This window comes from Triturus cristatus, chromosome 8 (assembly GCF_964204655.1).
Source record: "Triturus cristatus chromosome 8, aTriCri1.1, whole genome shotgun sequence".
NCBI classification, from domain to species: Eukaryota; Metazoa; Chordata; class Amphibia; order Caudata; family Salamandridae; genus Triturus; species Triturus cristatus.
The window spans coordinates 1696798702-1696823224 of NC_140591.1; the positions used below are offsets into that span (position 1 = coordinate 1696798702).

At 48.4% G+C, this 24523-nt stretch overlaps 1 protein-coding gene across 4 annotated transcripts in view; it reads left to right on the forward strand.

The window, feature by feature from the left end:
• The window catches only part of LOC146808631 (immunoglobulin superfamily member 1-like), a 345056-nt gene that overhangs the window by 252672 nt on the left and 67861 nt on the right, over positions 1 to 24523 (forward strand). For all 4 annotated transcript variants that reach the window (XR_014968019.1, XM_085623664.1, XM_085623663.1 and 1 more), the window contains 2 exons: positions 5947 to 6243; positions 22463 to 22567. Coding sequence is in view for 3 of the 4 variants with exons in the window: in XM_085623664.1 (XP_085479790.1) it covers positions 5947 to 6243; positions 22463 to 22567 (402 nt within the window). In the remaining variant the exon portion in view is untranslated. The remainder of the gene's footprint in view (positions 1 to 5946; positions 6244 to 22462; positions 22568 to 24523) is intronic.

Sequence of the window (24523 nt, forward strand, 5' to 3'; positions counted from 1 at the left end):
AGGCTTCAGAGCGGGCTTCTCCACCGAAACCACCCTGCTAGGGGTAACGGAAAGCATACGCCGCCACCTGGATACAGGACACACCGTGGCTCTTATCTTATTGGATCTGAGCGCCGCATTGACACGGTGTCTCATACTGTATTAATCAAAACTTAGTTCACGGGGCATCAGTGGCTCAGGTCTGAATTGGCTCACCTCTTTCCTCACTAACCGCACCTTTCAAGTTTTTTCACGCACAGCCCGCTCAGAGATTCACTCTTTCACCCATGGGGTGCCTCAAGGCTCTATCCTCAGCCCTCTACTTTTTAATTTGTATCTAAGACCTTTAGCAGATGCGGCAGTGGAATCGGGGCTGTCCTTATTCTCATACGCCGACGATTCCCAAATCACAGATGATCCTTCACCCCTGCAGCTGGGTCTAAGCAAAATAGCATCACGGATGCAAAACAACGACCTCAAATTAAAAGGAGAGAAAACTGGGGTCCTTGTATTTGGTAAAAACAAGGATCTCTGGGGTCCTCAACACTGGCCCTGTGAAATGGGCGCTCTCCCCAAACCCTCCCCCCACGCTCGAAATCTGGGCATCACTATTGATGACTCGCTCAACATGCATTCTCACGCAGTTAAAGTAGCAGCTACATGTTTTACCATTCTTAAATGGTTAAAAAAAAATCTGCTGGATGCTACCAGAGTCCACCCAGAAAACCGTGGTCAATGCCTTGATTACGTCAATGCATGACTACGGAAACGTGCTTTATTTGGGCTCTAACAAAGAAGTAACCCGCAGACTACAGATGGTGCAAAATTCTGCAGCCAGGCTTCTGTGCCGGGTCCCGAAAGCCTCCTCCATTTCCTGTCATTTACGAAACTTACACTGGCTCAGGGTGGAGAACCAAGTCAAGTTCAAAGCCCTGAGCTATATGCATAAAATTAAAATAGGAAATGCCCCACAATATCTTCAAGCCCTGGTCTGTCCCTACTTTCCCTCTCGAAACCTCCGCTCCTCCACCCAAGGTAAATTTATCACTCCCAAAATCAAACTATCCCGGATGGGCGGAAGGTCCTTTGCCTAGCTGGGCCCCTCACCAACGCAACAAAACTGACTATGTTCAATTCCGCAAATCCTTGAAAATGTGTTTTTTTGACAAATAACCTGCTAGCATGTTTTCATCTACGTCTCGGATCTGTTTTCTGCGCCAGGAAACCCTCTTTGGGTAGCTGCTGTGCATTACAAATTTAATAAATAATAATAATAAACAACACTTCACATTTTACAAAAAATATAACAATTAATACACAGACAAGTGAAAAACAAAGAACATTTAGTACTACTCACAAATGATTTTACAAGGAAAATATTTACATACAATCGTATAAAACTAGCTCCCAGTCAAGTACTAACGTTTGGTAAGATAACCTTATGAAAATAAATCAGGGTACCAGCCAACGGGGGTAACTTCAGTTTAAGCATGAGACAAACAACAAACTTAATACAATTTTCCTCAATGTTATAAAATATTAGCGAGCTAACTGCTCCCCTGTGGGTGATAATGTTGCCAACGCATTTCGAAACCCTTTTGGTTAAAAGGGCTTCTCTTCAGGTCTGGGGACTGGATTCTATAGTTTAATTCAGGCTCATCGATGATATACAAAAATATTAATGATTCAAATGTAGAAGTATTCTGGTTGCGACTTGATTGTGGCAGGAGTTGTTGTCAGTGGGTCTGTAGCATTTATTATGCCACCAAATTAAGTAGCCCTTTAAACATGTCTCAGACCTGCCATTGGATTCTGTATGTGCAGATGAATTGCCATGGCAACCTGGCAAAATAAACCTTTAGCCAGGCCCAAACCTTCCCTTTCTATAAATGTCTCCCCTAGGCTAGGACCTGGATAGCCCAGATGGCAGGGGGCAGAGTATGGTAAAGGTAGGACATGTCCTTTTAAGTTTTACATGGCCTGGTAGTGAAAAACTTACGTTCGTTTTTTCACTACTGCAAGGCCTACCTCTTCCACAGACAAACATTGGAGATGCCTTATTACGTTTAATTAGCTGTAATTTCCAAAAGGGAATAGATAATCCCTTTGTGTTTGTTGTGTTTGGAATGGTAATGAGAAATCCTAACTCATGGTGAAGTCTGATTTTAGATTACAATTTTTGAAAATGGTATTTTCCTGCCTTAGCCATTTAGTGGCTCGAGCCTGTACTTGAGTCACATGCCTTGCTGTAGCTGACAGCTGGGCTTTATGTAGTCCTCCTAGACAGCCTCACACAATGGAGAGCTTAGGTGTGCCTGGATGAGCCGGTATTGGCAGAATGGGAGAGAGGAGCTGGGCACATCCCCAGTTACTATTGAGTAGGCTGTGCCCTGCCTCCACACAAAGGGCTGTATACCCCTTGTAATTAATCTGGAGCCTGAACAAGGAATGCAGGATGCCTGGGGACACATGGGGAAACCTCTGGAAACTTTGAACCCACTCCAAGGCACAAAAGGGTATACATACTAGACCACAGACACCACCACTTCAACACTCTCTGGACCTGTGGATACTATGCCAGGAAGAAGGGCTGCTGCTGGACTGCTGCCCTGCTGGTCTACTGCCCTTCTGCCGGGGGGAGAAGTACTGGACCTACATCTCTTGAACCCAGAACTCCAGAGTGACTGCAAGGGCTAGTTGGTTGACCTCCTGACTTGAGCTTCAAGGACAGAAGGCTCCAAAAACCTTGCTCCTGCACCTGGACTCTGTCATCTGTGAGTCTACAATGCCAAGTGATGCCACCTCATTCTTGGACCCTTGGGAGTGTTCCAAAGGTGCTCTGCCAGCCTCTGTGGATCCAGAGGAACTGACAACTCTCCTCTGCTGCGTGGCACTACCCCAAGAAGAACCGATGCATCGTCGCTGCTGCATGAATTGGAACTGTTACCAAGAACCCTGCATTGTATCGTAGCCCAGTGCCATATCAGAACCGCTGCTGTGTGATTCTTCTTCGGCACAGGCTTTGGCATCTCTCGTCGACAACAGCTTTAGCGGCTATGCCAATTTGCATCGCAGCCTCGCAGCTCCTCGAAATCAACACATTGCCCTTACTGTGCGATGCATCCCCGTCTCCGGACTTTGCATTTCAAGCTCTCATGACCGGGATCTTCAATGACAACACAGCTGGGACTCGTATCATAGTCTTGTTGCATCTCAGAACCGATGCATCACTTCGGCTGCGTCATGATTTTGACGCTGATCCTCACAACACTTTACAAACCAGGATTAAAGGTACTTTGCTAAGCAGGCCTAACTGGTGCCTGTTACTGATCTGCACTCCATTGCAGGTGCCTGAACCTGGGGCTTCCTGCCGGTAAGGCGTGACTAGATATCCAGAGTTGGCACTTTACACATAATTTTACTAAAATCTTTAAAAAATTGAATATCTCTGGTTCTTGTAATTGAATTCTTGTTGTTCTGGTCTTGTTTTATTTATTAAACATTTACTATTTTTCTAACTCTTTTGGGGGCTCCTGTTTGAAGTGCTACAGAAATCCTTTACACATTGCCTGATTGACCTGTGCCAAGTTACCCGAAAATTGATCACAGATTAATTCATGGTTTGCTTGCGACTTGACCATGAGAAGAATTGTGGTTGCTGCTTGAGAGGGGTTCCACCCCCCTCAACCAGTCACCACATTGCCTGCAGGCATGCATTACTCACTGCAGGGCTGGTCGTCAGAAATGTTTACATTTGATGAGGTGTGATCTGCCCATATGCAAGGGAGAGATGACAACTTCTTGGTAGGTGTGTTATGCGGCCCCGCCAATTCCAGAATATGCATTTTAGCATTAGTGGGTAATTGAACCTGAAAGATGAAGACAAGAGTTCAATTAACTATTAGTCCTTGGAATTTGCAGGAGGGTTGTTACAATCCCCAATGAGCAGCAGGTGGTTATATCAATGCCAGTGTTCTTCTTCTCGGGAACCTAGTATTGAGGCCCCCCGTGCATAGGGAAAGACAGGAATTGCTAAAGGGGGCAAACAGAGACAGAGAGCTGTACAGAGTAGAACCAGAGAGACAGAGAGCTGTACAGAGTAGAACCAGAGAGACAGAGAGCTGTACAGAGTAGAACCAGAGAGACAGAGAGCTGTACAGAGTAGAACCAGATGGGGTGGGGACCAGAGAACACTCGGACGTGTTTCTGCTCTCCAAAAGGTCTCAGCAACCTTTTGATCAAGGCGAGGACTTGACTTAAATTATGAAACTCCAAGTCCAATTAGTAAAGAAAACGGGCAGGGTCCCTGGCCCCTGGCCACTGGCCCTGGTCGGGTGCAGACATGCAAAGATGGCCTTGCATTCGGTGCACCTCAGTTCACAGCTGTGTAGGAGTTTGGAAGGCCTGGATGCTTCTGAGATCTTGTTCGAGTCCCATGGTGAATATTTGGCAATAGTGCTTCTGCTGTGCTGTGGTGTGGTGCGGTGGCATGAGTATGCGGAAGTTGAGGAGGGTTGTGTTCTCTGCTTTACCTTGCTCTGTTTAGACTTTTTTTGGGCCCACATCTGGATCGCAGTCTAGTTCTTTGTGGCTGCTAACTAGAAGCCCTGCAAATGTGCTGGGCAGCGCATCACTTGGCAGCACTACATTTATTTTGCCTTGTCAATATTTTGACAACTGCGCGCTTCCATCACACGCAGTTGCATGGAAACACAATTGCAACGGCACACATGACAATTATTATGTGTGCTCTGCAGAGATGCCAAGCATCGAACGACCATGTATTCTGGACACCTTTTAAACCTACTGACAGAAACTCTCAGCCTCCACGCCAGACCTGTCAATCGTGGCTTGTTTTAAACACGTGGAGGTGACTTGGAACAAAGCATGCATTATATCAGACTAATATGAGACACAAAAAACCAGAGCAACACAACATCCTGGAAAAAGCAAACACACATAAGGAATACAAGATGAAGTGAGACACGCACCATATAAACAGGGACTACATTGCTTACATGGAATATCTGTGGAGAGGTGTGGCTCACTGGTTAGAGGTGGCAGATCCGTAAGCAGAGAATCGGCCAGGGACCAGGGTTCAATTCCCAACGCGGTAGGGTCGTGGACCAGGGTCAAAACGGACTCGATAATTCTCGCCTCGGTACCTACTCTAACCAGGAACACACTCTGCAACTCTGGGCATTAAGCTTGCCTCATCTCCACAACGGCCCCCCACATTCGCCGGGGATGCCTGGTTTCACCTTGGAGATACCCTGGAGGGACCATCTCGCAGGGATAGCCAGGACGGGTTCCCCAGCGGTCTACAGCGCCAGGACGCCTCAGGGCAGCAGTGCGCTTTACAAGACACATACATTTACATTTAATGGTTTTTACATTTATTGCTCAAATGGATTAATGCTTTTGTTTACAAAGTCCAGGACATGAATGTAAGGCTCGAAGGAGACCTGTGTCAATGTCCGGTTCTAATCACTGCCAGGTCTAAGACTTCCATGGGACCCGCCCACTTAAAAGCCCTACACAGATTTGTGCAGAACCTGCCAATCTCAACCTAGAATACGTGAGGGTTTCATTCAAGGTGTCTTCATTTTAAGGTCATTTAAATGAGTGACAATGTAGTCTATTGAGTGAGCAAGTGACAATATGCGTTACAACAAATGGACCTTGTTTTACAATCCAACGGGTTCCCAGTTTACACTTGAGGAAATTCAGAACAAGTCTTTATTTAAGATGATAATCTGTCACCATCCACAGCAGGATGGCTTTGAGAAAGCAAGGGAGACCCTTTCATAAAAGAGAGTAATGGGCCTCTGCAGACTGGCTATGCTTCCAAAAGGCTCCATTTTCAATGCACTGAAATGCTTGTACTTTGTGATGTCTTCTTACCTCTGTTTTTGTGTCATGGGGAGCACATGGCTAATCCTTTTAACATCTCTTTTCCGGTTTCAGAGCCTCTGCTGCCGCCAGTTCTCACACTGCTGCCCTTGGATGGGCTGGTGACTCACGGGGATACTGTGGCCTTGCAGTGCTTGCCACGCAGCAGGCACATGAACCTCACTGCACACTTTACTGCAGGCCACAGTGAGATCCTACACAATACCAGCATGGCGCGGAGCGCGTACTCACTCCAGGTGACGCTGGCGCGGGAGTCCAATGGGAAGAACTTCTCCTGCTATCATGAGCTGGATGCTCGCGGACGAAAGCTGCGTTCCCCCTCGAGTGCGGGTGTGCAGATCACAGTACAGGGTGAGCGGTGTTTTCAATACGTGTATAAAATATTAGGGCGTACTTGGTGTGAGAAACTGTTTTATTAGTTGGGGTGGACTGAGTCCCCACAAGTAATACATGCACTATCTCATTCTGTTGAGTCAAGGGTTTCAACCTCTGGTAGCTGTGGCACAGTACAGACAAACTTAACTTACAGAAAAAGTGCAAAATATTTAGAGGTACCAAAACAGTCAAATTGTCGTGCTCTCCGGTCCTGTATCCTTGGGGCTGTGTCGATGCTCAATTGGGACCCACCTCTGAATTGGCCCAAGTCTGGCTCACTTGGAAACACACAGACTTTTGGGGCAATTGAGCGGGGGGAGGAAAGGGTAGGGACTGCGGGGAGGGAGACCTGTGAGGGAAACAAGGAGATACCATAAGAGTCTGCTATACAATCCCTTCTTCTATTGCTGTTGTCTATTCACCCAGCACCCCCTCATATTACTCTTTCCTACCTGCAAAAGAAAAGAAGAGTGACCCAGCACACTGGAGGAGAACTATCAAGACACCACCAGCCCAACGCTTTGACAAACAGTCCTGTGTGATCCGGTTCGGGCCCCGTCTTGTCTATGCCTGTGCTTTTTGTTCTCAACTCGCCCTCCTGTGTGCAGTAACAAAAAATGGATAAGACAAACACAAGCAACAAAGCAAAAAACAGAGTGCAGGCAATATTGCAGGAGGTTGCCTATTTATCATGTCTCGTTCGGTATGATACAGAGAGGAGTAGATAAGTGCCAACTCATTTCCTCTATTTGGATATGACTTCTGAACCCAGGATGAGGTGTGTTTACACCCTTCACACATACACACACTGCGGACTGGTCCGGTCGCTGACGCACTGTGTTATCTCCACACAGTTGAGTAGCCGGAGAGTACTGATGGAATATGATCAGCGATAACTCTACTGCGGCTCACTCTAAGATCCAATAATCAATGTCACATAAGGGTCTTTCCCCTCTGAATGATATGCATGTTACGTATCTCTGGCACACTGTTTAGATACCTTCATACACACACCGGGATATTCAAGGTCACGTAGGTGAGGTAGGCTAAGTATCTCTGGCACACTGTTCCGATACCATCACACACACACCCCGTGTTACCTTCGGTAGTTGAGCTTGTATCGCAGGCTCTACAATCACCCTGCATGAAACCGAGCTTGGTTTCTGCCAACAGGGTGAAGCTATGCAGCCCAAGCGCCGCTACTGGCACCTACGCTCCCCCGCACGAGACCGTGGTAGCTACCAGTCACCACCAACAGGGGAGTCATTTGTCACCGGGATATGTCTTCGGGTGCCTGGGAATGGCGGTTCTCGAGTTGTTTCAATGACACGCTTACCGCCTACGGGAAATGCATCAAGAGGCGTCCTGCGACTTCATGGACCTTGGACGAATAATCGGCCGCGAGGGCCGGCGTCCGGGGTTCTTGTTCCTGTTACCAGCGCTGACGCTGCCTGACGCACGGCGCGTCCCGCGAAGCGTCCTGGGTAATGGAGTTCAACCTAGGGCCTCGCCGCTTCAGCGCGCAGATAGCGTAATTGCCGGCACCCGAACCTGACAGAACATTCCCCTTCCCGGGAGCGCTATCTGCCGTCAGGCTTTTCAGGGTGCAATCGGTGAAACCTGGCCACCAATCTAGGAGCGTGGACCGCCTCCTTTTGTTCCCAGGAGTCCTCCTCCGGGCCATACCCCTTCCATGCCACCAAATACCACAACTTCCCCCGTATTTTCTTGGCATCCAGGATGCCCTGCACTACGTACTCTGGTTCGCCCTGTACCAATACGGGAGCTGGTCTTTTACGCACCCTACCCTGCACAGGCTTCAGGAGAGACACGTGAAACACTGGATGTATGCGCAGATGGGAAGGGAGTTTTAGCCGAACTGCTACAGGGTTTATGTGCTTCAACACCCGATATGGGCCTATGTACTTGGGGCTGAACACGCTATACTTCTTAAAACGGATGTGTTTCGTGGATAGCCAAACCCAATCTCCACTCCCATATGTCTGCCCTAGTCTATGGTGTTTATCAGCTTGTGCCTTGTATCTCTCTTTGGCTTTAATCAGGTTAGTGCGAGCTGCCATAAGTGTTTTGCGCATGAGCTGCAGCCTTGTGTGTACATCAGGGATACAGGTGTTGGTGCTAGGAAGGATCAAGGGAGTGAACCCAGGATGGAACCCATATGAACAAGAGTAAGGAGTAAACTGTGTGGACCAATGTTTGGCGCTAACCACAACCAGTCCACCCATTTGTCCGTATTTGTTTTGACATAGCACCTCAGGAATTGTTTCAGGGTTTGGTTAAGTCTCTCTGTTTGGCTGTCTGTTTGCGGGTGGAAGCTTGTGGAGAGAGAGGAGGTGATCCGCAGCTCTGAACACCAGGTTCTCCAAAACCCAGCTGTGAACTGGGCCCCTCGGTCTGATACAAGGTCTTGGGGAAGACCGTGGAGTCTAACCACGTGGATTAATAACAGTTTGGCCATCTGACTTGCTGTGGGGCTTGCTTGCAGGCTATGAAGTGGCCCATCTTAGTCAAATAATCCACAACGACTATGATAGCGGTGTTACCTTGATCCGCAGGTAATCCCACTATGAAGTCCACTGAAATCCGTTCCCATGGCTTTTGTGGTGTAGGCATGATCTGCAAAAGTCCTTGCGCCTGTTGGTGATCCGTTTTCGTTTGGGCACACGTATTACACTCTCGTACCCATGACAACATGTCTGGGCGAACTGTTGGCCACCAGAATTGCCTCAACACCTTTTCCAAAGTCTTCGTGCCTCCGAGGTGTCCGGCGCACGGGAGATCGTGACACCAGGCAAACACGATTTTGCGTAGTGTTCGGGTAGGGAGTAGGACTTGTTGCCCTTTTACAGGGATACCGCCTCGCATTCTCCACTCAGGATGGGCCTTAAGCCACGTCTTCCAAGCAAAGTTCTGTATTCACAGTCGGATTTTGCTTAGAAAGCCATCTGTTTGCACAGTACACAACACCCTACTGGGTTCGATGATGGAGGCCTCGGCCTGACTACTGCTGAGAGGGGCCGAATCTTGTCTTGTTAGGGCATCCGCCTTCCTGTTTTGGACTCCGGTCCGGAAGGTGAAAAGAAAGTGGTATTCTGCAAAGAAGAGCATCCACCGGAGTTGACGAGAAGTGAGATGGCGCGCGGCCTTCATAAACTGGAGGTTGCGGTGATTGGAATACACCGTGACCTGGTGGACTGCCCCCATTAACCAATGCCTCCACTCCACCAACGCATCTCTGATCGCCAACAGCTCCTTCTCCACTATCATGTAGTTCTGTTCTGCTGTATTTAATTTCCTGGACATGAATGCGATGGGATGCAAATAGCCCGTGGTTTCTTGTCGTTGTAAGAGCACTGATCCGATTGCTACTTCGGATGCGTCAGCTTCTACTACAAACGGCAGAGCCGGGTTGGCGTGGGTAAGAACCGGGGCGGTTGTGAAGGCGTGCTTGAGCTGGTCGAAAGCTTTTTGGGCTTCGTCGGTCCATAGAAACGGCGTCTTTTTCCTAGTTAACCTGGTCAAAGGAACCACTATGTCTGAAAACTGCCGGATGAACCTGCCGTAAAAATTAGCGAAACCCAGGATGCTCTGGACCTCCTTGATGTTACGAGGACAAGGCCATTCAGTGATGGCCTTCACCTTCCTGTCGGCCATGACTTGACCTGAGGGAGTTAGAATGACCCCCAGGAATTCCACGGTGGTTACGTGAAACTCACACTTCGTGATCTTACAGAATAGGTGATGTTCTCTATGTGCTTGTAACACCAGGCGGACGTGGCTGACGTGCATTTCCTCAGTGGTGGAGTAAATAAGGATGTCGTCTACATAGACCACGACGAAGAGGTCCAGATATGCTCTTAGCACTTCATTGAGAAGGAACTGTAACAAAGCGGGGGCGTTGCACAACCCGAAGGGCATCACAAGATATTCATAGAGTCCATATCTTGTGTTAAATGCGGTTTTCCATTCATCCCCTTCCTTTATCCGGACCAAGTGATAGGCACCCCTCAGGTCCAATTGGGTGTAAACGCCTGCTGCACGCACTTGTTCCAATAACACCGGGATCAGTGGTAGTGGGTATCGATTTTTTATAGTTATAGCGTTCAAGGCTCTGTAGTCGATACAACAGCGCAACTCTCCATTGGCTTTAGGGATAAAGAAAAGGGGAGAGGCCACTGGCGAGCGAGAGGGACGTATAAACCCCAACCCTAGAAGTTTATCCAAGTACTCACGTAGGTAGGTGGTTTCTGGCACCGTAAGAGCGTAGATCCTCCCGCACGGGCCCACCGTTCCCGGGATTAGATCAATCCGACAGTCATATTCCCTGTGGGGTGGCAACACCTCTGCCGTGATGTCGCAAAAAACGTCAGCGTAGGACGCATAATAGGGAGGCAATGTCACATCCTTTTCAACTGCAGTTGCGATATGTTGTATAGTAGCTAGGAGACTTGACGGCCGGGACACCTCAGCTATGCAGTGGTTTCAGCAATATTCCGATTCGAAACTCAGCGCCTTGTGCACCCACTGTATCTTAGGGTCATGTTTCTGGAGCCAGGGAAGACCAAGGATAACCCCGTACTGCGGGGCATGTATTATACAAAATGACACTTTCTCCCTGTGATAGTCTCCATAGAGCAGCTCGTACTCCCGAGTGTTGTGTGTGATCGGCCCAGATTCTAGTTCTTTCCCATCCACTGCTTATACCTTCTCCGGAACAGCCCTGGTAACCAGATGCAGACCCAAGCGTTCTGCCTCTCTTTGTCCATGAAGCACCCCGTGGCTCCTGAGTCAATCATGGCTTGGATGCTCTTGGTTTCCTGACCGAGGTCGATGGAAAACCTAACAAACAAATGGTCAGTTTTCGTACCCACATAAGAATCCACCGAAGGGATGATTCTACCGCTTGAGGACTTCCCTTCCTGTTTCCTCAAGCTTTCTCGTTTCCCTCCTCTTTATGGAATGTAAGGGCTGCCGTCTGCCCTATCCTGTTCTTGCCATATCTGGGTTTAACCGGACATACCCGAAGGAAATGCCCTTTCTTTCCGCAATAAAGACATAGTCCTTGTTTACGGCGGTGATCTCTTTCACTCAACGTGAGTGATGCTCGTACCATTCCTATCTCCATTGCCTCGGGTTGGGAGGTTGGTTTGTCAGACAAGGCAGTACGTTCACTGAACGTGGTGTGTTTATCTCTCCTTTTGTTTTCTCCTCGATGTTCTCTGAGTCTGTGATCCAGCCGAAGCGTAAGATCAATAAGGGCTGTGCACGTGCGTGGCTGAGGATCTATCTGGGCTAAAACGTCTTTGATCTCCTCCGAGAGTCACTGATAAAAGATAGCCAATTGCTTCACTTCAGGCCAATCCGTTTCTGCCACCAACCTCCTGAAACTATTCAAATAGCTGACTAAATCGGAGTTCCCTAGTCGTAGCTCCAACAGGTCTCGGTCCGCGGAGAAGGACTCAGCCCTTCTGTCGAATGTCTTCTCGAAACTTTCTTGGAACTCGTCCCAATCGTACAGTTTCTGGTTGTCTCTCTGCACTATGGGAACCGCCCACTGTGCTGCCTCTCCACCCAGGTAGGAGATCAAAAAGGCTACCCGTGCTTGATTGGTGTTGAACATCTTGGGTTTGCAAGTGAAATGAAGGAGCAACTGGGTAAGGAACACCTGCACTTTCTTAATGTCGCCATAAAACCTCTCAGGGGGGGCTAACGGGATCTGTACAGGCATTTCTACCACTACCGGTGGCGTTGGTTGTGGTGCTCCCCCCATATCAAAAGGGTTTCTCTGTAGCCTATCTACTTGTGAATTTAGAGTGGCTGTTTCCTGACGTGAGGCGGCCTGTTCCGCTTGTACCAGCGCTAAGGCCGCGACAACGTCCTCCAGGGTGGCCATTCCGGAGCTCAACACAACCAGGAGGAGACTGATTCGTGGGCCGGTTATTTTGTCGTGCTCTCTGGTCCTGTATCCTCTGGGCTGTGTCGATGCTCAATTGGGACCCACCTCTGAATTGGCCCAAGTCTGGCTCACTTGGAAACACACAGACTTTTGGGGCAATTGAGCGGGGGGAGGAAAGGGTAGGGACTGCGGGGAGGGAGACCTGTGAGGGAAACAAGGAGATACCATAAGAGTCTGCTATACAATCCCTTCTTCTATTGCTGTTGTCTATTCACCCAGCACCCCCTCATATTACTCTTTCCTACCTGCAAAAGAAAAGAAGAGTGACCCAGCACACTGGAGGAGAACTATCAAGACACCACCAGCCCAACGCTTTGACAAACAGTCCTGTGTGATCCAGTTCGGGCCCCGTCTTGTCTATGCCTGTGCTTTTTGTTCTCAACTCGCCCTCCTGTGTGCAGTAACAAAAAATGGAAAAGACAAACACAAGCAACAAAGCAAAAAACAGAGTACATGCAATATTGCAGGAGGTTGCCTATTTATCATGTCTCGTTAGGTATGATACAGAGAGGAGTAGATAAGTGCCAACTCGTTTCCTCTATTTGGATATGACTTCTGAACCCAGGATGAGGTGTGTTTACACCCTTCACACATACACACACTGCGGACTGGTCCGGTCGCTGACGCACTGTGTTATCTCCACACAGTTGAGTAGCCGGAGAGTACTGGTGGAATATGATCAGCGATTACTCTACTGCGGCTCACTCTAAGATCTAATAATCAATGTCACGTAAGGGTCTTTCCCCTCTGAATGATATGCATGTTACGTATCTCTGGCACACTGTTCAGATACCTTCATACACACACCGGGATATTCAAGGTCACGTAGGTGAGGTAGGCTAAGTATCTCTGGCACACTGTTCCGATACCATCACACACACACCCCGTGTTACCTTCGGTGGTTGAGCTTGTATCGTGGGCTCTACAATCACCCTGCATGAAACCAAGCTTGGTTTCTGCCAACAGGGTGAAGCTATGCAGCCCAAGCGCCGCTACGGGCACTTACGCTCCCCCGCACGAGACCGTGGTAGCTACCGGTCTCCACCAACAGGGCAGTCATTTGTCACCAGGATATGTTTCCGGGTGCCTGGGAATGGCAGTTCTCGAGTTGTGTCAATGACACGCTTACCGCCTACGAGAAATGCACCAAGAGGCGTCCTGCGACTTCATGGACCTTGGACGAATAATCGGCCGCGAGGGCCGGCGTCTGGGGTTCTTGTTCCTGTTACGGGCGCTGATGCTGCCTGAGGCACGGTGCATCCCGCGAAGCGTCCTGGGTAATGGAGTTCAACCCAGGGCCTCGCCGCTTCAGCGCTCAGATAGCGTAATTGCCGGCACCCGAACCGGACAGAACATTCCCTTTCCCGGGAACGCTATCTGCCGTCAGGCTTTTCAGGGTGCAATCGGTGAAACCTGGCCACCAATCTAGGACCGCCTCCTTTTGTTCCCAGGAGTCCTCCTCCGGGCCATACCCCTTCCATGCCACCAAATACCACAACTTCCCCTGTATTTTCTTGGCATCCAGGATGCCCTGCACTACGTTCTTGTTCCTGTTTCCGGCACTGACGCTGCCTGACGCACGGCGCGTCCCGCGTAGCGTCCTGGGCAATGAAGTTCAACCCAGGGCCTCGCCGCTTCAGCACGCAGATAGCATAATTGCCGGCACCCGAACCTGACACAAATATAATAAAAATACAACTTCAGTGTATAAAATAGAATCAAGTGTATTTAACAAAATGACACAGAAATGACAATAGTCCAATAAGGAGAACTGGAGATATTAATTTTCATGGTTTTAAGTAAAAATAGTGTCAAAAAGTGCAAAGCACCAATAATAGTCCATGGTCGAAGTATACAGAGTCTAGGCACAATTTAAGGCTGGAGCTTGATCCCTGGTCAGATACACCAACAAAGGTCTGACTCAGTCAGAGGTTTTATCTTGAGACTTGGGGCCCGATTTAATTCTTGGTGGTTGGGCCATTTTCCGTCAGAGCAACTGAGTAAATGACTCCATTGCCCTGGCGGAGGTTATGACTGCCATATTTAGAATTGTTTTTTGGGTCGGCAGACATTTTTAGCATTTACAAGAAGCACCTTCAAAGTGGTTCCTGTGAAGGCATCGCCCTATAGCTCTGACAAAACATGACGGAGACGTACAGCAAAGATTCCAACTTTTGTTTTCAACCCAAAGTGGGTTTTTGTGTTTAAAATTGAAAACAAAAATGCCCCCTTCACCACGGGAATCATCTCTCTTGGGGAGAGCGTCATTATTGTTCTTTTACTGCCCCTTACTGGCAGGGTTTGCATGGAGGTGACAGGCAGTAAATAATAGCTATATGTCCACCCATCCTAACTGAGGGAATGGACATATAGCCAGGTCTCTGATGACCCTTAATACATCTGGCCATCAGAGAAGTTTGACCTCAGTTGAGACAGAGTAGTCTCCACCAACAAACTATTGTCCGCCCGCTATTAAAATCGTTGGGCAGACCATAATGTTGCTGGTAAGCACATTCAGCTGCCATTGTGAAGGAGTACGCTAACCACCAACATTTAAATCGGGCCCTTAGTCCTTAAGAAATCCTTATGAACCTTATGAAGTCAGATAGACATTGGGTGAGGTCCTGCTGAAGTCATTGGCTTTGGTGAGAAAAGGTCAGAGCAGGAGAATTTCAAATGTTGCGCCCAAGGAAGTCCTCTCGCCAGTCAGATACTTCTGTCGCCTTCGCTGGCTGAGATCGACACCTTCTGACTTAGGAGCTGATTTAGATTTTGTCCGACGGGCGACTCCATCACAATGGCTGTTGATAGCCCGTCCACTAAAAATATAAATCCCATAGGATATTATGGGATGTATATTTCGGCAGACTGCTGATATCCATCACTGTTGTGATAGAGTAAGCCGTCTGCCGAAATCTAAATCCGGCCCAATGTCTTTTTTGCAAAGCTCAGAATCCGTCAGTGGGAAAAGGCTGCAGATGTCTCGGATGCTGAGCTCCATGAGGCCGGAATCCTTCTTGCCGAGGGTCTGCTAAATCCGAGTTGCTGCTGCGGAGAAACCTGATTTCTGAACCCAGCGAGGTCACATCTTATTCAGATAGGCTTGGTGGTTTGTCCCAGTCCTCCAAGGGTCTGGAAGTGTATAAAGTTTTTAAGTCCCAGGTTTTCCAGAGTGGTAGGAGACATCCAGGTAGACACAGCCAAGGGTCCCAGGACCTCAGAAACAGCACTTGGGGTTCAAGACTCACCCATAGTCGGGTCCAGGTCAGGTCCAATTGGTACAGATTACCTGAGATCAGCTGGGAACTTAGGAAAAGGACTCTTGCAGCATTTGAAAGCTCTGTAGTCACACAGGAGGTGAATCAATTGACCCTTGGAGGCCATTTCTTTATCAGCGCTTCGTCGAAGAAAGCAACTGCTGACTATATGGATGGAGCACGTCATTTTTCCTTGGAGTGGCAAATTGAATGGCCAAAGATGATCAGCATGCTGCACTGACTTTATTTTATCTGGCCATCGCACTGGCAATCCTAGTCTGTGCGCTTTGGTGTCCTTAAATGTGTTTTGCTCACCAACTAAAGACAAACCCCAGGGCTTCACAGAGTATTCACTAAGTGGGTTCGACTATGGGCAGTTTCAGTCACGCTTAAAAAAAAAAATGCGGTGCAATAATTTTACAAACTGCTTGAAATTTAAAATGACTGTTATCCCAGCACGAGGCGTCCCTCTTTCTTTTGGCTCGTGGGCACACCATGCTTTGACTGTGGAGACACAGCGGGGAGCTTGTGATATTCCAGCGAGTCTTCAGTGATGGTTCATTCTAGGGATGCGTGCTACGTGTGCACTTTCTTTTGAGTGCATGGACGTGCCTGGAGCCTCCCGGCGCTCTTAATACGTGCGTGCCGCCATCTTTACTTAGCATTGCTGTTTCTTGTGACTCTCGTCCTCTCTGGGTGCCGCGCAGCGATGCAACATTTCCTCATCCTGCCATTGCGCACCAATATATCTTCAGAACGATGCCGTGGATGTCACAAATTCTCCCTTTTGGGGTGAGCACTTGTTACCATTTCAACCATCTGCGGGGAAAACTTTTGGTAGTGGTGCTCCATTCAATGCGCACGCGTCGATGGTTGTGGAGGAAGTTGAGTGCCTTGTTAGTCTACATACAGTCATGAACACAGTGCCATGGTAGTGGGTGCAACCTTCAGCTCCAGTTTTTTTCTTTCCAAAAAGGAAATTGGGTATGAGTCCCATGTATGTACATTGTGTGTCCACACTACCACCCTCTGCACAGGTGTGTCTAATGGGTACTAGTCCCATGTATGTACATTGTGTGTCCACACTACCACCCTCTGCACAGGTGTGTCTAATGGGTACGAGTCCCATGTATGTACATTGTGTGTCCACACTACCACCCTCTGCACAGGTGTGTCTAATGGGTACGAGTCCCATGTATGTACATTGTGTGTCCACACTACCAACCTCTGCACAGGTGTGTCTAATGGGTACGAGTCCCATACTATTGTTTTGATCACACTACTAACCTCCGCATAGGGGTTTTAATGGGTGAAAGTCCCATGTATTGTGTTGTTTTGTTCACGCCACAAACCTCCACTTAGGGGTTCTAATGGGTACGAGTCCCATGTGCTCTATTGTTCTGTTCAATCAATCAATCAATCAATCAGTCACTTGTAAAGCGCACTACTTACCCGTGAGGGTCTCAAGGCGCTGAGGGGAGGGGGTGCTGCTACTGCTCGAAGAGCCAGGTCTTGAGGAGTCTTCTGAAGGTGAGCAGGTCTTGGGTCTGTCGTAGGTGGATGGGGAGGGTGTTCCAGGTCTTGGCGGCGAGGTGTGAGAAGGATCTGCCACCGGAGGTCGTTCATTGGATGCAGGGGACGGCGGCGAGGCTGGCGGAGTGGAGCTGGCGGGTGGGGGTGTAGAAGCTGAGTCTGCTGGTGAGGTACGCTGGTCTGGTATTGTGGAGTGCTTTGTGAGCGTGAGTGAGGAGCTTGATGGTGATCCTCTTGTTGACGGGGAGCCAGTGCAGGTCTCTTAGGTGGGGGGTGATGTGGCTGCGGCGGGGGCTGTTGAGGATCAGGCGGGCGGAGGCGTTTTGGATGCGTTTCAGACGTTGTAGATGTTTGGCCGGGATTCCTGTGTAGAGTGCGTTGCCGTAGTTCACGCTACTAACACCACGTTGGGTTCTAATGGGTTATAGTCCCATGTGTGCCATTGTTTTATTCATACTACTAACCTTTTCATACGGTTTCTAGTTCATGGTGTTGTTACCTGTGGTACGTGTTTCCTTTTATTTGTATTTTTTTTCCACTCTGTGCCACATTCGTGGTTGTCTGCCCCTAGGTCATAGTGGCTGTATGGATAGCAGTCAACCCTCTTTCCTCTCTTTCCCCTCACTATTTTCATAGGTCGTTGTTGGGTGTGGATGTTCCATGTGTTTCTGGTCCATCCATTTACCTGTGTTATTGGGAAGGTTCTGTCGGGTGTCCTTCGTCTATTATTACTGTTCTTATTCAATTTTACATACGAGGAGGATGGGTGGGTGCTATATTATGGATATTTGTCTATCCATCTCCTCTATATCATTTCTATTCTTCTCATACATCTCATGTATATTTTCTCCTGTTCTCCTGTCTATACCTTCCATTTTATTTTCTCTTCTACTTACGCTTGCATATCTCTTTGTATTTTCTTCGATCCTCGTGCTGGTTTTTCTTGGTCTCTATGCTTTGATCCTTTCACGTTTGGGTTATATTTCTTGGGTTCCCCTTGCTTGAACCCTTTCTTATTTGCAGTTTCCATTTTTGTGTTGTGGAAGAAGGGATGATATGTAATAACCTGTATTATATGGCTACGGACTTCATTACTACAGATTTTTGGCGACGAGGATCTGTAGTAATGAATTCCGTAGACAAGATGTAGTTTCGTATCGATTTATTAAGTTGCAGTTACAGGTTAATGAGTTCTTCTGATGCAGCCGCACCAGGAGCAGTCTGCCTGCTGCCCAGCCCATACTCCATCTGTCAGACTCCAGGATCCAGGCACCCAAACATTCCATTCAAGAACCTCACACCAACATTCCATGCATCACATTCACACCGGCTGAGCAGCTAGGGAGAAAGGAACAAGATTAATATAAATCAGGTTATGATAGATAGATAGATAGATAGATAGATAGATAGATAGATAGATAGATAGATAGATAGATAGATAGATAGATAGATAGATAGATAGATAGATAGATAGATAGATAGATAGATAGATAGATAGACAGATAGACAGACAGACAGACAGACAGACAGACAGACAGACAGACAGACAGACAGACAGACAGACAGATAGATAGATCCACGTAACGACCCCAGTCTTTACCCCCAGCAGCAGCTCGCCTTTTCAGAACACTTCTCTGTATGTCCAATGTCCATGAATACAAATCATTTGGATGCAACAGGTGAGGGCAAAGGGGAGTCAGAGAAACGAGTGGGCGGTCTTTGGCTGCAGCACCATTGTATCATGAAAGGATGCCGTGAACCACAAAGGAAGTTATACTCCACAATCACTTCCGAATACACATTCGTGGCCTGCTGGGAATCGTAGTTCATGGTACCCAGGCTGCTCAGTCGCGTGTTTTACCTGCACGTGCGCAGCCGGAATCCAGGCAGCACCGGCGCTTTGTGGTGATTGCCCGCTGTTCCTTTGCTAAAAAGAAATTGTGGTGGGGGGGTTTGGAGTAGCTCTTGTCCCAGCTGCGCCACACTGAGTTGTGAGCAGTGTCCTCAGCCCCTTTCTTTTCATACTTCCAATGAGTCGTTGAGGTTTTTTAAAGCAGCCTTTCGGGAGGTTACGCCACCAGAATAATTGTCTGCCACCCTCACTTTCTACGCTTAAAAGAGCCAAGGAACTCTTATATTAGGCTGTCGACCTCGGATCTTTGTATCAAAACTTTGCAGCATAAGAAGGGGGCAATAATTCTTCTACAATTGTCAATGGGGGCCTTGTTCTGACATGTAGGAAGTAGGGTCTGCTCAGGGCTACTACGCTTAGTGCTTAGTAGAGCTCGTCGTCGCTTTTGGGCCTATTTGGCATCTGTCAGTCCACAAGAGAGCTGAAAACTACAGAGCTCAAGATACAAAGAGGAGTGACACACTAAAATAGATCCATGTTCGCCTAATCCTCTTGACCTGTTGGCATATAGGAGGCATTATGGGGGTCAGGAAGGTACCCCAAAGCGTCTCCTTAGAGCTCTGTTTTCTGAGAGCGGGAGGTATTATACCAGTGCGGATCTGGGAGCAGCTATGAGGTGTGGGTGTCAATGTGAGGGAGGCAAATATGCAAATTATTCCACATTCCCCCTCGTAAATAAACGCGAATCACCCAATGAAGGATTGATAGTGGACCAAACTGTGCCTTCTTCCAATGAACTGCCTAGTTTGCTTCCAAATTGAGTGACAGGATCTGTTGAAGTACCTTATGGTGGCAGAAAGCAAGACCTTGGTCTACTGCCCCTTGAACTGTCTGCTGCTATCTGAGCGGCAGGAACGCGCCATGTTTTCTGCCCAAAATAACTGAAGTAGCGCTAACATATGCGTGTCACGGTAAAGCGGGCAGAAACCCTGTCAATGGCATGTCACCTGCCCACTTAGATCAAAAACTCTTTCCAGCTGCTGTGTTTGCACGAGAAACTGCATCAACCAAACTCTCCTGGTAAATTCAAACCTAAACAAGCATTGGCAACGCCAATCGGTCTCGCCATATTGATTAGGTTAGTGGTTTACTTTATATTATAAATAATGATTGTATTTTTTTGTGATATGTAAAAGCAGTGTGTAATAGAATCCATTTGATGACTTACTTTGTTTAATAATTGTTTTATTATCACGGCAAACGTTTGTAAGCATAAAAAAAGTAAGTAATACAGTATATTTAAGTAATTATTGCTACTTTATATAACTGTTATTGCACTTTGTAATTAAAAAAAAGGATCCTATAAAACTGGTGCTTATCGAGAAAGCGCATTCCTCAAAGGCTCTGTGAAAACTAACAGACACGCGAGAAAAAGCCCCCAGTAACAACACAGGTTGCATATGGGCCGTTACCAGAGCTATTATAAACATTAAAGCAGGAGAAATTAGAAGTTCACCCCAAAGACTGTTTAAACCTATGCACACAAAAATCTGACACACACTGCTTTGCAGCAGGCACAATAATGTACAAAGCTACATGCAGATTAGATAAAAAGAAACAACGCGATTAAGGTGACACAACCTTTTAAGCCCTGGGCACAGAGTAATGTGGGAGAATAAAACGTGAACTAGCTCAAAGTGTCCATGAGCAGCTGACAATCACAGGTGCATGGGGAAAGAGAGGAGAGATGAAACATGTGCATACAGCGCACATTACAACCTATGTGCTCTAGGCGCTTTAGTGCGTTAAACAGGTCCAAGGTTCCGTAAAGAAAGCTACGAAGGTTCTGGTGTTCTTGTAGGGTGGAGGAGAGTTATACGTCCCTTAGTGCAGCGGCTCTAGGGGCCTACGTAGAGTCATAGTGGCCCCGGCATAAGTATAGGTACAAGAGTCACTGATTGAAGCATGAACAATCAGGAACACACCCAAAGACTGTGCCAACCTGTGCGCTTTATCAATCAATCAATCAATCATTTGAAAAGCGCAGTACATACCCGCGAGGGTCTCAAGGCGCTGGGGGACGGCGCTACTGATCGCTTTACTGCGTTTAAAACAGGTAAGAGGAGTTGTAAGGGGAGCTCAGAAGGCGCTAGTGATATTCTAGGGTGGAGGAGGCCTATACGGCTATAAACAGGGGAGCAGCACTTTGTGCCCCTTTAAGTGGAGGACCCCTTTATCAATAATTATAAAAGGGTTTGTGTTTCTGTTTGTACGTAGGACACATAGCTTGGCCACAAAGGGAAAAACAGGAATAAAAAGCGACAAAAGAGCCCAAACGCCTTGGGTGGCATCCTTGTTACACAAGGGGCCTCAGAGAAGCTTGGTGGCACCAACATTGATGCAAACACATGGGTTGGCAACACAGAAGATAACAGACACAGCATCACCAGGCAGGCTACACGACTACGCTATATGCATATGTAACAGAGACAAAGAAGCAGCGGGGCTGAGGTGGCGCGGCCTTCTTAGCCCTGAGCAGAGAGCCACATTGGACGACAAACCGGAACTAGGTTAAAGTGTCCCCAAGCAGCAGAGAGTCACAACTGCGAGAAGAAAGATGAGGCGGAGTCATAAACTTGTTAGAGGATCTATAAAATATATGCATACAGCGCGCGCTAGAACACGAAGGCTCTAGGCGCTTTAGTGTGTTGAGAACAGGTGAGAGGTACAACAAGGGCGCCCCTAAAGCTCTGGTAACATTGTGAGTGTAGAGGGGCTGTACTGCCCTTAGTGCGGTGGCTTTGAGGGTGATATCATTGGGTCTTATTAAGGGATTATTTACAGATGACTCCCCTTGAAACAAACTAGTTCCGAGTTACAGGAGGACAGCATAACCTCAGCGATCACACGGTGAGCCAATAGAAAGCCCGAGATTGAAACTGGATGAAACCAGTGCATTTGTACTTTGGCTTCTGGGCCTAACAAGGTCACTGGCTACGAAGAGTGCAGAAGGGGCCTGGTAAAGCCATCCATAGCTGAGGGACGATGCCCTCGCTGAGCCTCCTGAATCCGGGATAGCTCATCCAGCCATCTGAGAAAAGGACCCACAATATGTGAAACACGTTAATACAAAACTTTCTTTACGGAGGCTTTTAAGGTCTCCAACAGGCTGAGCCTACAGAGTGGGGGGTTGAGAGGACAGCCAGTGTGTCCCTGGGGAGCTAAACTCGAGAATGTACTACCTCAACCCATCCTAGGACTGTAGAGGAACCACACATGCAGGGAATCTCTTAAGTGGGTCCTTTTAAGGAAGGCATATGGTTTGGTGACTTACAATAGGGTGTGTGTGAGAGCTTCTTTCTGTGCCCGGAAGCAGCCTGGGGGTGACCTGTGTGTGATAAACAAACCCATCTGTACCTGGACTGGAACCTCAATCATTTCCAGGACACCAACGAATGGGAGCGCCCCCACCTGGTGGATGTGTAGTTCTGAATGTGCTTACAGATCAGTGGACAGCATTGTACAATGTAATACAATGTTAGCATTCATATTAACCTTTGACCTTTCCCCTTGCAGCTCGCCTGGTCCTCTGGCCGATTATCACCGGCACCGTCCTTGGGTTCCTCCTCGCCGTCGTACTGGCCCTGTGCCTCTGCTGGGCTCTCTGTCCAAAACATAGAGGTAAGTTTATATGTGAGAGGCAGCGAACCCAGCCTGTGGTATCCGGTCTCACCAGTGACAGACATAGAGGGCTTCAGGATGGGAGCGCTGTCCTGGAGGGTCTCAAGCCCTCTTCACCTACAGCCCATATAAAACCCTCCCTAGACCAGTGACAATGAAGGACAGCATGTTAAAGTCCTGAATGAGTACACAACATTAAACGTACGTGAGTGGAGACGGGGCAGCTGACTGTGCCTCCTTCTTTTGAGGAGTTCAGGTGCGGACCTTAGGACTCACTCACACTGTGGTAAAGAGCAACGCTTGACGTGTGATTGAGGCGTAAAGACTCCAGCTTGAGAAGGGACCTGGCGGGAGCCATGAAGAAGAGGAGGGGTTGGAGCCCGGGCCGGGAAAGGCAAAGCCCGACCCAATGGGGGCCTGGGCCAAACGCCGCCCGGGGGCGGGAAGCCTCCCACCCACCTGGGGCTCAAGCCCGGGAAAAAGGGGCGAATGCGATTGGTAGCCCCAAGTTGAACGCAGCCTCTCCCAATCAGGGGAGCAGGCTGCAAGCCGCGGAGGGGATTAAGATGGGGACAAGCAGCCCCCTCGAGTATTCAATCCCCTCAAACGGCAGGAGAAGATGGAATCCCAACCACACACCCACCCACTCTAGAGAAAGGCGGGCGTCGCAGCCGCCGGGGGGGGTTGAGGTGAGGTGGAAGACAACCTAGAAGGATAGGAAAGGAATAACAATTGATAAAAGTAGATGGAATGCTCAAGCAGGGTCCTGGGGATGCCTCACGACAGGGACACTCAGGGAGCAGGCAGTGGCCAGTGGACACGGAGAGAGTAGATGGAAGGCTCCCGCAGGGCCCTTGGTATGCCTCACGGCAGGGGTCCCAAAGGAGCGAGATGTAGAACTCAGCCGCAGACTGGACAGAGGAGGTGCTCACATGGGGTCCTTGGGATGCTACATGGCAGGGACCCGCTAGAGCAGGGAGGGGGCAAGATGGCACTGAAGGCAAGCGGTTCGGCACTGGGCAAGTCTGGACGGACACCCATCAAGTCGGTAGCAAGTTGAAGCCTAACCCCTTGGAAACAGTGGCCGTGGTATTGGGGCCCCCTCCAGAAGGTGATCTGTCTGAGAGCAGATAACAACCAAAAATGGATTGAATGAGCCACGATGGCAAATCATTAGGCGAGGCGACAAAAGTGTCATGTACAACCACGAGAAACAAATGTATAAAATGTTTAAGTGTTTAATAAACTGCGACCTTTTATGGCACCAAGCAAGTTATCCAGGATGTGTTTAAAGGTCAAAGGGTGCGCAGTTAAAAATTGACGGAGGGAGGGGGAGGCAACTCGCCGCCTGGGAGGGTTGTATCCGAGCTTCAGAGGGCATGGGCAGTGCAGGCCTTCTTCACTGCCTCTTCTCGTCTCTGGGGAGACGGAAGCCTCTGCGGGTGTGAGAGGTAGGGGGCTGTGCCGAGGATAGCAGGGTTTTGAGGCACGCAGAGAACATGCAAACCTTTACTGGAAATCAGGCGCATTGAAAAGGGCAATATTGTAATGAGAGGCTCTTAAACAAAATAGTTTAAAAATGCGTCCTTTGTATCTTGTTTTTATTAATGAGTTCCCAGCGACACTTGGCAAACACATGGAGATGGGCAGATGCATATAATTAGTAGTAAGAATAAGCAGGCGTAGGAGCATTAGTACATAGCCGTAATAAGACGTAGGAGTAAGAAGTAAAATTAGGCATAAGAAAAAATAAGGGCAGACGTCAATAGAAGTTCAGTGCAGGACTAAGAATAAAAGGTACCCCAAATACCAAATAATTGACCTATAAGCCGACCAAGGATGTGAATAACACCGACAACAGAGCCAATGGCTGAAGGAGGATGGCCCAGTGGCCACTCTATGGCGCCGGTAAAGGATTCCACATTCATCGCATCTGATCAAATCTGACTTCGCCAA